The sequence below is a fragment of the Trachypithecus francoisi genome, unplaced genomic scaffold (assembly GCF_009764315.1).
Source record: "Trachypithecus francoisi isolate TF-2019V2 unplaced genomic scaffold, Tfra_2.0 Lachesis_group17, whole genome shotgun sequence".
NCBI lineage: Eukaryota > Metazoa > Chordata > Mammalia > Primates > Cercopithecidae > Trachypithecus > Trachypithecus francoisi.
In genome coordinates this window covers 87,261,944-87,274,067 of record NW_022681462.1, presented here as the reverse complement: position 1 = coordinate 87,274,067, position 12,124 = coordinate 87,261,944, and the positions used below count along the sequence as shown (strand labels likewise).

At 39.4% G+C, this 12,124-nt stretch overlaps 1 protein-coding gene across 8 annotated transcripts in view; it reads left to right on the top strand.

Annotated features, from left to right (window-relative positions):
• ITSN2 (intersectin 2) overlaps nucleotides 1-12,124 on the top strand; it is a 162,195-nt gene that overhangs the window by 49,886 nt on the left and 100,185 nt on the right. For 7 of the 8 annotated variants that reach the window (XR_004428488.1, XM_033176418.1, XM_033176421.1 and 4 more), the window contains 6 exons: nucleotides 308-447; nucleotides 5,163-5,226; nucleotides 6,889-7,026; nucleotides 7,748-7,833; nucleotides 8,815-9,077; nucleotides 10,146-10,295. Coding sequence is in view for 7 of the 8 variants with exons in the window: in XM_033176418.1 (XP_033032309.1) it covers nucleotides 308-447; nucleotides 5,163-5,226; nucleotides 6,889-7,026; nucleotides 7,748-7,833; nucleotides 8,815-9,077; nucleotides 10,146-10,295 (841 nt within the window). In the remaining variant the exon portion in view is untranslated. The remainder of the gene's footprint in view (nucleotides 1-307; nucleotides 448-5,162; nucleotides 5,227-6,888; nucleotides 7,027-7,747; nucleotides 7,834-8,814; nucleotides 9,078-10,145; nucleotides 10,296-12,124) is intronic. The other variant, XM_033176419.1, reaches the window with a different exon arrangement.

The window sequence follows — 12,124 nt, the reverse complement described above, 5'->3', positions numbered from 1 at the left end:
CATCAGACATTAGATTCTCAAAGGGAGCATCCAACCTAGGTCCCTCACATGTGCCATTCACAATAGGATTCGCACTCCTATGAGGCTCTAATGCTGCTGCTTACTGGGCAGGAGCTGGAGCTCAGGTAGTGGTGCTCACTCACCTGCCACTCACCGAGCCCTGCTGTCCAGCCTGGCTTCTAACAGGTCTGTGGCCCGACGGTTCGGGACACCTGGTATATAAGATTCTTAATGCCTTGGTCTTACAAAGTTTAATTAAATATATCTTATTTAGCAACATAAAAATTTTAAATAAATTTTTTTATAGCTCAACTTCCTCGACTGCTTCACTCTCAGGGAACTCACCCAAGACTGGGACCTCAGAGTGGGCAGTTCCTCAGCCTTCAAGATTAAAATATCGGCAAAAATTTAATAGTCTTGACAAAAGCATGAGTGGATATCTCTCAGGTAAGTAGCATACAGTGCTGAGGAGCATGAGAAAGGGTCTTTTATGTGGACTTCCATTGAAGAACTCTCATTTGAATTTGTGTTGTGTAGCTCATCTGACATTTTAACATCCAAAAAATTTAGCAGGCGTTTGATAAATACAAATACCTGAAGTTGTATAAGGATTCAAAGATGGATTCAACTTGATTGCTTTCTTCAGAGTTCTTATTGTCAAGTCGGGCACCAGATATACCCCCAACTTTTTGGCAAAAGACCTGTCCCTTGAGAAGATCAAACCTCATCCTCTAAGCTTTGCAGTGAATGGAGAGCTATGGGTCACAAGAGAGAGTGTGTGGTACTTAGCCTCAGCTCACTTTTCCTGAGAATCCTCCTCTGCATTGGGCTTTTTCTCTGCTTACCCTTACTATTATAAAACCTCAGGTGAGCATTGCTCACCCTTTAATGCTCTAACCCAAATGTGCCTGTAAAACTTGGCCTTAGTTCACTGTAAAACACTTGAGTCCAGGCCAAAACGTCATCCAAACTGTACTAATTGAAAACAGCAAAGGAGACATAAACAGAGGGTAATAGGCAAGTAGAGTTCCCACCTTCTAACTTTCCCACATCCTCTTCACTCAGCAAGAAATTATGGTTTAGGACCGAGTAAAATAAGTGTTTAAAAATAATAGAACTTTAAGTGCTAAGTAACACAGAATGGGATATATTAAAGCTGAAGAGTTCAGATGAGGTATCTTATAGGAAGGGAGCATTTAAGCTCCATGAAAAAGTCAGGATTTCGACAGAGATTGAACGTGGGGGCATTTGATGGTGAAAAATAAGATATTAAGAGCAAAAAGTACATGGCCTATTTGGAAAATGAAAAGTAGTCTATGAAATAGGAGTCTAGGGTCAGTAGTTATGCAGAGAGGCAAGGGAACAAGCAGTAAGACTTTTGGAATTGATTGGACAAGCAAATATATACAGTATTTTATTTAAAGATACATTACTATGTGATAACTATTTTTTAAAGCAAAGGAATTATGCATACAAAATTCAGGGTAGTGGTTACCTCTTGTGGAAGCATGGGAATAAGTCAAGGAACACAGATAGATTCAAGGCATTTAGTAATAATCTAGTTCTTAAGATGTGTGGTAGGTTCATGGGTGACTTATACTTCTTAGCTTATATATATACTTTGTATTTTTACATGTATTTCATATTACATAACTAAGATTTTCTGTAATTTTATCAAATTGCATGAAACAGGGTATGCTTTTTTTGACACGCTTTTTTTTTACATTTTAATGTCTCTAAAATTAGGATGTGTGTTACAATTAGTGATGTCTTAGCACTGTATCATAGTTTCATTAGCGGTGCTTTCTTATGCATAAAATAATAGTATGTCTCATAGCCAGTGGAATTTTAGATTCTGTGAAATATGGTATTGAACCATACTGGAGATTAATATAAAGTCATAATTCCGATTCTTTGAAAAAATTAACTTCTTTGTACCCTACATTTTGCATTTAAAAAGTTTATTTTGGCCAGGTGCGGTGGCTCACACCTGTAATCTCAGCACTTTGGGAGGCTGAGGCGGGCAGATCATGAAGTTCAAGAGATCAAGACCATCCTGGCCAACATGGTGAAACCCTGTCTCTGCTAAAAAGACAAAAATTAGCTGGGCATGGTGGCGCACATCTGTAGTCCCAGCTACTCTGGAGGCTGAGGCAGGAGAATTGCTTGAACCCAGGAGGCGGAGGTTGCAGTGAGCCGAGATGGCGCCACTGCACTCCAGCCTGGCGACAGAACAAGACTCTGTCTCAAAAAAAAAAGGTTCTCTTTGCTAGGCATAGTGGCATGTGCCTGTAGTCCCAGCTACTTGGGAGGCTGTGGCAGGAGGACTGCTTGAGCCCAGGAGTCCAGCCTGGGCAACTTAGTGAGATCCCATCTCTCTAATAAAAAGAAGTTATTTGTTTTCAGCTGAATGAAAGTTGATGAAAAAGATGCGTACAAAAATGTTTGCAACCTAAATGTTCATCAACAGGAGAATAGATAAATGACGGTATATTTACGTAACAGAATAAAGCAATAAAACCAAATGAACTGCTGATACATGCAACCACTTGAATGACTTTCATAGGTATTGTATTGAATGAAAGCAGCCCAAAAGGACCATACCATTTAACCCATTTATACGAAACTGAAGAACAGGAAACCTAATTAATGGTGATAGAAATCAGAATAATGTGTTTACTGTGTGGGGAAGGGGCCATGTGCAAACCTTGTGAGTTGCTGGAAACATTCTGCATCTTGATATCGGTGTGTATGTGCATACCTAGGTAAAAATTTGTTAGGCAGGCCAAGTGCAGTGGCTCACACCTGTAATTCCAACATTTTGGGAGGCTTAGGTGGGCGGATCACTTGAGGTCAGGAGTTTGAGATCAGCCTGGTCAACATGGTGAAACCCCATCACTACTAAAAATACAAATTTTAGCCAGGCATGGTAGTAGACGCCTGTAATCCCAGCTACTCTGGAGTCTGAGGCAGGAGAATTGTTTGTGCCTGGGAGGCAGAGGTTGCAGTGAGCTGAGATCACGCCACTGCACTCCAGCCTGGGTTACAGAGCTAGACTATGTCTCAAAAAAAAAAAAAAAATTTATTAGGCAGCATACTTAAGAGTAGTACACTTGTATAAGTACTGTAAATGTAACAGTATAAACAGGTGATTTTGCATTGGGATATGAAGGGCAGTGAATGGGAAGCCAACTGTGGGGAAATGATCCTAATATAACTTCATTAGTATATGCCACATTGTATGAAGGTTGTGTGTTGTGGTGTTTTTAGAGAATGTCGTTATTATCCTGAGACCTACAAGGGTAAAGCTGTATATCTGTGGGTAAAGACAAGGTTTTCTATAAAAAGAATAGTTGCTGCTGGTGTCCTTAAGCTGAGCATGAGCCCCAAGAATATGAGGATGAGGCTAACCTGGACTTATATGTTTGTTTTTTTCAATAAATGTAGGAGTTGGTGATTTTTTTTTTTTTTTTTTTTAGACAGAGTCTTGCTCTGTCACCGAGGCTGGAGTGCAGTGGTGCAATCTTGGCTCACTGCAGCCTCTGCCTCCCGGGTTCCAGCGATTCTCCTGCCTCCTACAGGCACACGCCACCATACCCAGCTAATTTTTTTTTAGTAGAGATGGAGTTTCGCCATGTTGGCCAGGCTGGTCTCGAACTCCCGACCTCAGGTGATCTGCCTGCCTTGGTCTCCCAAAGTTCTGGGATTACAGACATGAGCCACCGTGCCTGTCCAGTAGTCTCTTTCTTCCTTTTTTTCCTTCTCCTCCCCCAAACATAGTTTTTAAAAATTTATTTAAGTCATTGATGTAAGTGTTTCCTGAATCACATACTTTCTGGGCACTCTCTTAGAAACAGGAATACAGAGAGGAGGAAGACATGGCTCATACCTTTGAAGAGCCCATAGTATATAGCTCATGTAATCAAGGGGTTAGTTACTTGTTTGAAAGTGCTGTGATTAATGTAGATGAGAAAGTGACTAATTCCAAGGATATAAGAGAGAATGTTTCACAGAGGAAAAGACATTAGAGCCAGATCTTAGAGGATGGACTACAAAGTAAAGAATGGAGGGTCTGGCATTCTAAGCAGAGGATATAGGATATCCAGAGGCTTGGCCGACTAAAAGTGTACATGTTCCAATGAGCTTTCCTTAGTAAGTAAGATACTCTGCAGGCTCTCTATGGCCCTTTGTATTACTCAGACTTTGCCTCACACATATAAAGCCCTCCATGAGTATGATTTTTAACCATTTACATTCCTCCTCCTCCTCGCTTCTGTTTGCTCTATTGCCTGATGCTAAGGGATCTTCTTTCAGTCCAAAAGGATCTTTTTTTTTTGTCCAAAAGCTGAAATAGTTTTGAACCTTTGTTTCAGGTTTGAAATAGCCTTCCATCTCTCTTACTTAGAAGAATCTTCCTTTTAACACAAAGACCTCCTCAAATCAGATTTCCTAAGTGAAATCTGAGGAGTAATTAGTAGGGCGAGGCTCTGAGTTTAATTTCCAGTGTTTTTATGTGGTTTATGTTAAATGTCCAGATTGAAAAAGTAGAATGAAAATGCTTTAAAAGTTATATAACATAAACATTTAGCTGCATATTGTAATACATGGTTGCTTTGATTATCTAGTCCTATGTTGAAAGCCCAGTGGGACAATAAATCTAGCTGCATTTGGCTGGCTTTCTTGTAGTTGGAGCTGTTGCTGAGGAAGTGTTGGCAGATGTACTCTCTTGTGTGAGAGTTGTTTTGGACAGGCCTTGACTCAGGCTGAACCCAGAGTGGCGCCTGACTCTTCTGCTACTCACAGCTCAGTCACCTAGGAGTGGGAAGTGCTGCACCTGCTGGGAGTACAAGAGGGCCCACAATCTTGGCCTCTAATACTCTGTGTGCCTGATGTCTTGTTCTTTCATGTTAGCCACTAGTGTGTATTATCTTGGTGAAAAGACAGGGGAGAGCGCTTGATTTCTAGATTTGAAATTCCTTGGGGCAGTGACTGTGTTTGATTACTACTGAATGCTTAGCACCTAGCACATGGTAAAAACATTTTGATGTTAAAAGTTCCCAGGATACCCTAGTAGCATTGTTATTTTACAGATATAGCTATTTTGTTGTGCATAACTTGAAAGAGACTAAAGAATTCCTTTATGATTTTCCCCACTTAATCAGGTTTTCAAGCTAGAAATGCCCTTCTTCAGTCAAATCTTTCTCAAACTCAGCTAGCTACTATTTGGTAAGTTTGTCCCTTAATTACATTTGATTAATTTAACTATACATTAATTAATTAAACTGTCTCTCCCCTATTATGAGAAAGATACTGTTTCTGTAAAAGTTTGTGACTCAGAGATGCTCTATAAAAGCAGCCATTTGAAAGTTAGTATTAAGCTTGGAGGCAAATGTAATTGTGCAGAATGTTGTTGTACCCTTAAGCTACACCACATTTACAAAAAATATTTTCCCCAACAATGGATTAATCTTGGCATACTATAACTTTTTAATTTTATAAACCTTTTAATTTTTTAAAACCTTTTGACTCTTGTAATAACACTTAGCTTAAAACACAAACACATTGTACAGAAAGATATTTATATCCTATTCTTTAAAGCTCTTTTTTATTTTTAAAATTTATTTTTAGTTTTTAAACTTTTGTTAAAAACTGATACACAAAGACACCCATTTGCTTAGGCCTACAGAGGGTCAAGATCATCAGTATCACTGTCTTGTACCTCCACATCTTGTCTCACTGGAAGGTGTTCAGGGGCAATAACACACATGGACCCATTGTCCCCTATGATAACAATGCCTTCTGGAATTTCTCCTGATGGACCCGCCTGAAGCTGTCTTGCAGTTAACTTTTTTTTTCTGTAAGTAGAAGGAGTACACTCTAAAATAACAATAAAAAATACAGTATAGTAAATACATTATCCAGTAGCATATTAATAGGTGTTTATTGTTATTGAGTGTTATGTTCTGTACATAATTGTATATGCTGTACTTTTCTACAGCTGGCAGTGCAGTTTGTTTGTTCACACTAGCATCATCACAAACACATAGGTAATGCATTGCATTGTGACAGCTACAATGTCCATAGGTGATAGGAATTTTTCAACTCCATTATAATCTTATGGGATCACCATTATAAATGCAGTCCATTGTTGACTGATATGTCATTATGCAGTTCATGACTATATTTTACAAGAAAAACTGTTGTTTTCTTTGATCTAATCCCTTCTATGGAGAATCAGAGAGTATCTCATTTTTAATATAGGTAAATATGATTTGGTGGGTGAATTAACCATGGAGTAAGACAAACCACTTTCTTAGAAGGGGTAGGTCTCTTTCTGTTTCAAAGTTTCTTCCCTCTCTTTTATATCATGAAAATCAAGGATGAAAATTAACTCACTATTGAATGTAAATATGTACATTCAATAGTGAGTTATGTAAATGTATGTATTTACATTTCACTAAAATAAGTGTACCCAGCAGTTTTACCATCATTATCCTTCTTTTAAAAATAAAAAATTGGCTGGGCACGGGTGGCTCACGCCTGTAATCCCAGCACTTTGGGAGGCTGAGGCAGGCGAATCAGAGGTCAGGAGATCGAGACCATCCTGGCTAACACAGTGAAACCCCGTCTCTACTAAAAACACAAAAAATTAGCCAGGCGTGGTGGTGGGCACCTGTAGTCGCAGCTACTTGGGAGGCTGAGGCAGGAGAATGGCATGAACCCGGAAGGCAGAGCTTGCAGTAAGCCGAGACTGCCCCACTGTACTCCAGCTTGAGCGACAGATCTAGACTCCATCTCAAAAAAATAAAATAAAATAAAAAATTGAATTTTGAAGCAATATTTTACTCCAAATAGGCTTTATTAAGTTGTACATTTTATTTTCTTTAGGACTCTGGCTGACATTGATGGTGATGGACAGCTAAAAGCAGAAGAGTTTATTCTTGCGATGCACCTTACTGACATGGCCAAAGCTGGACAGCCATTACCACTGACTTTACCTCCTGAGCTTGTTCCTCCATCTTTCAGGTGAGTGTGCCTGGAGGTGGAGAGCTTTGGTTTTAATAACTTGGCAGATGTGATTTAGAAGACAGTTAAATATTTGCACTGCCATTTATTTTAGTATTCAATGAGTAATACTGGAAAAGGGTACATGTTAGAAGTAGGTGTGGGCCAGGCATTGCAGCTTATGCCTGTAATCATAACACTTTGGGAGCTGAGGTGGGAGGATCACATGAGGCCAGGAGTTCAGGACCAGCATGGACAACATAGTGAGACCCCGTCTCTACAAAAATAAAAATAATTAGCCAGATGCTCCTGTAGTCCTAGCTACTCTGGAAGCTGGGGCAGGAGGATCACTAGAGCATAGGAGTTAGAGGCTACAGTGAGTTGTGATTATGCCACAGCACTCTAGCCTGGGCAGCAGAGGAAGACCCTGCCTCAAAAAAAAAGAAGAAAAAAAAAAAGTGAGTGTGTTTTCGTCATGTTATGCATAAGGAAGCTAATGACTAAGGAGATAAAGAAAAATTTGCCCAAGAACAAAAATTAGCTGAACCATGATTTGAATCCAGATTTCTCTGTCTTGAATATCCATATACTGCTATATATTATAATGACATACCAAACTGTTTTAAATATCTTTAATAGTGTATTCCCAATATCAAATTGCTGTAATCACTGGTAGTCTATGTAATCTAGTCTGAAAATGTCCAGACTGCATGATGCTAATTTTGTTGTTTGATTTTTTTAGAGGAGGAAAGCAAATTGATTCCATTAATGGAACTCTGCCTTCCTATCAGAAAATACAAGAAGAGGAACCTCAGAAGAAATTACCAGGTATCATTGAGTGTCAAAGTTGTATATTTATACTGATTTCTTTTAAAGTCTACCTTTAAATGTAACTGAATATTTAGAATTTTTATATTTTTAATATTTTATGTGCTATATGAGAAAAAACTTTGATAGGATGTATTTTGATATTGATAAAATTAAGATGGTCAAAATGAAAAGAGTATGAAGAAGAGACAATTATATGTATTTGACAGGATTATAGACATCTCAGTTAAAGTATTTCTCCTACTTTAGCCTGAGTTATTAGAGCAAACTTTGTAACGAAATCTTTACCTTTAAAAACATTTAAATATTGGTTGAAATAGTACATTTATAGCTGTTTTAATATATTAGGAGGCTAATGACATCAAAACAAATGTATAACCACACGGCTTTGATTGTCCTTGAAGAAGAGAAAAAAGTCGAAAAAGTTTTTTTTTTTTTCCTGAGACGGAGTTTCTCTCTTGTTACCCAGTCTGGAGTGCGCAATCCCGGTTCACTGCAACCTCTGCCTCTCGGGTTCAAGCAATTCTCCAGTCTCAGCCTCCTGAGTAGCTGGGATTACATGTGCCCACCACTATTTCTGACTAATTTTTGGTATTTTTAGTAGAGACAGGGTTTCACCATGTTGGCCAGGCTGGTCTTGAACTCCTGACCTTAGGTGATCGCCTGCCTTGGCCTCCCAAAGTGTTGGGATTACAGGTGTCAGCCACCACGCCCGGCCAAAAAAGTATTTTTATTGGCAAGTTTATAAAAGTTATTTCTGTCTTGAATGGATTCAAACTTAAAACTTTGATTTTCTAAAATTGAATATCCTTGAAGAAAGTAGATATTTTTCCACTTAGATTTGAGTTAAAATTATCCTTAGGGGAAGTATTCAAATACTAATAGCACTCAAATGATCACAAGGCATGAGTATTGTAGAAACTAGATTATAGGTTCTGTAGGCTGTTCATGTGTGCGGATGCTGATGGCATACCTGTTCAGTTACTTTTGAGGACAAACGGAAAGCCAACTATGAGCGAGGGAACATGGAGCTGGAGAAGCGACGCCAAGCCTTGATGGAGCAGCAACAGAGGGAGGCAGAACGTAAAGCCCAGAAAGAAAAGGAAGAGTGGGAACGAAAACAGAGAGAATTACAAGAACAAGAATGGAAGAAACAACTTGAACTAGAAAAACGCTTGGAGAAGCAACGGGAATTGGAGAGACAACGAGAGGAAGAAAGGAGAAAAGAGATAGAAAGACGAGAGGTTATTTTTAAGTTTTTTATTTCTTAAGAAAATCATTACATTTAGTAAGTGACTATATTTCATTTGATTAAAAAATGCTTATTTTTGAAGTTTTGTTTTGCGTTTTGCTCTGCATCATTTCATTCTTATCTTATACAAATCTGATCGTTCCTTCCCTTGAGGAGGGAAAGAGGCTTCTTGCTTATAAGGAGTTTTCAGAACTGGTAAGTGGTAGAGAAAGCGTCGTCTGCAGCTGATATCTCAATGAAAGGAGGATTGACTGCAGAGCTAAATTGAGTGAGGAGCTAAGGTTAGTTAGCCAGCTGAGCAAGTCATTAGACTAAAGCAAGTTTAAGATCCAGATTAAGAGTCCAAGGAATTGGAGAGGCAGAAAGATGAGAGTAGGGCATTGAAAGTCTCTCTAGAGAGGAATCAAGAGGATGGGCTTACACAGGCCTTTGGGATAGTGTTGCTGGGAAAGAAGGGTCCTTAGGAGGACTGGCTGTGTTTTAAAGGGCCAGGGATGAATCACAGAAAGTTATTGTGCACTGAAATAATATAAATAGAATTTTTTCCCCCAGATACCAGAATAGAGGGGAAATTATTCCTGTTAACATTTATATTTATAAAGTCATTCTGTAACTTATTAAGAGAAAAATGACTGTAACAAAAGGATGGTCTTCCAACCTGGGCAACATGGTGAAACCCCGTCTCTACAAAAAGTACAAAAATTAGCCAGGCGTGGTGGCGTGTGCCTATAATCCCAGCTACTTCGGGGGCTGAGGCAGGAGAATCGCTTGAGCCCAGGCGGTGGAGGTTGCAGTGAGCCAAGGTGGTGCCACTGCACTTCAGCCTGGGTGACAGAGCGAGATGCTGTCTGGGGAAAAAAAAAAAAAAAAAGAAAATATGATAGATGAATCCACTTTTTTGGAAGTCTTTAGACCCATTAATAAAACTAGATTTGCCTAGCTACCCTTAGCCACTATAGCCACTAAGTGCTAAACTCTGCCTAACTTCTGTTGTCTTCCCAGTTTTTGAATCATGCAAAATTTTTTATTTAAAAATGAAGTTTAATTCCTTTTTTTTCAGGCAGCAAAACAGGAACTTGAACGACAACGTCGCTTAGAATGGGAGAGAATTCGGCGACAGGAGCTTCTCAATCAAAAGAACAGAGAACAAGAAGAAATTGTCAGGTTAAACTCTAAAAAGAAGAGTCTTCATCTTGAGTTGGAAGCACTGGTATGGCTGAAGTTTAAGTGAAATCTATCTGAATGGTGCCAGAGCTACCTGTTGAAAAATGTAATTGTGGGCCGGGCGCAGTGGCTCACACCTGTAATCCTAGCACTTTGGGAGGCCAAGGCGGGTGGATCAACTGGGGTCAGGAGTTCGAAACCAGCCTGGTCAACATGGTGAAACTCCATCTCTACTAAAAAAAAAAAGATACAAAAAAATCAGGCAGACATGGGCCAGGTGTGATGGCTCACTGTAATCCCAACACTTTGGGAGACTGAGGCGGGCAGATCACAAGGTCAGGAGTTCGAGACCAGCCTGATCAATATAGTAAAACCCCGTCTCTACTAAAAATACAAAAATTAGCCAGGAGTGGTGGTGTGCACCTGTATTCCCAGCTGCTCGGGACACTGAGGCAGAAGGATCACTGGAACCTGGGAGAGGTGGAGGCTGTGGTGAGCCGAGATCGCGCCACTGCACTCAAGCCTGGGCAACAGAGTGAGACTCCGTCTCAAACAAACAAACAAAAGTTAGCCAGCCATGGTGGGTGGTTGCAGGTGCCTGTAATCCTAGCTACTTGGGAGGCTGAGGCAGGAGAATCACTTGAACCCAGGAGGTGGAGGTTGCAGTGAGCCAAGATCACGCCACTGCACTCCAGCCTGGGTGACAGAGTGAGATGCCATCTCAAAAAAAAAAAAAAGAAAAGAAAAATGTAATTGTGTTTTAAAATCTCTTGTGAATTAGTTATGTCTTAATGTCATTAAATAGTCACATTTTCATATAAACAGACTGTACAATATGGTTTACTGAGAAAAGGATGATGACTCAGAATGCTGAGAATTATGTTGTAGCGTCAGTTCAGACACTGATGAACCGTGTACTCCTAGGCAAGACATTTCCTTTCTCTGTGCCTCACTTTTCCCTTGCATGAAATCAAGAGTTGTGTTAGTTGAGTGATTTTCAGTTTTCAGATTGGTCTCTGTAAGATGGTCTGAGGAGGACCAAGCAGAGGCAGGAGAGGGGAAGCTTGGGCAACAGAACAGTGATCTCTCCCCAACTCTTTCCACACTTCACAACAGAGAAACTTGAAGTTTATGTGCTTTATTTTTCTTGGTGTTTCACTCAAGATTTGCTTGGGAAAAACAAGATTCTACTATTAAAAAGACAACAGATTTGAAACTGCTGACCTAAATGATCTCTTACAATTCCAGCTCTGCAGGATTGTAGTTCTTAGCTAATATTGGCCACTAAGCAGTTTTTACAAATCAGGTGTTAGAGGGTCAAGTTGTTAAAAGACTTTCTTTGAAATGCGTGGTGAGAAGATATAAAAGATCTGGCACTGTTCTGCCACAACCCTAGAATCCCATGAGCCTACCTTGATCATATAGTAGGGTTTTGCAAAAATGCATACCTAGTCATGTAGTAGAGCCAGATTTAGATCTTGTGTGATTATAACATTTTATTTGGTTGATGACTTGAATTACATTAAAAATTACTTTTTAAATCATCACAAACAATATCTTTAGTCAGAGATATTCTATGCCTTCAGATGGATAGACATATATACCACAAGTATTAATCATGCCAGAGTACTACAAAACAGTTGTAAAAAACTTTTAACTTCTTTGCACTATTTTAATATGTATGTATCATCTTGAGTATATATAATGGGAAGAGACCTTAAGATTGATTGTTTTTCCCTCAAGAATTGGTGCATCACACGAAGCACAGTAACAGGTGAATGTGCAGAGTCTGGAAAGGTCCAGAGCCTATACGTATCCCATGTTGAGGATAAGAATGTGGGCTCCAGCATAGATACACATATTCCTTTCAGTGTA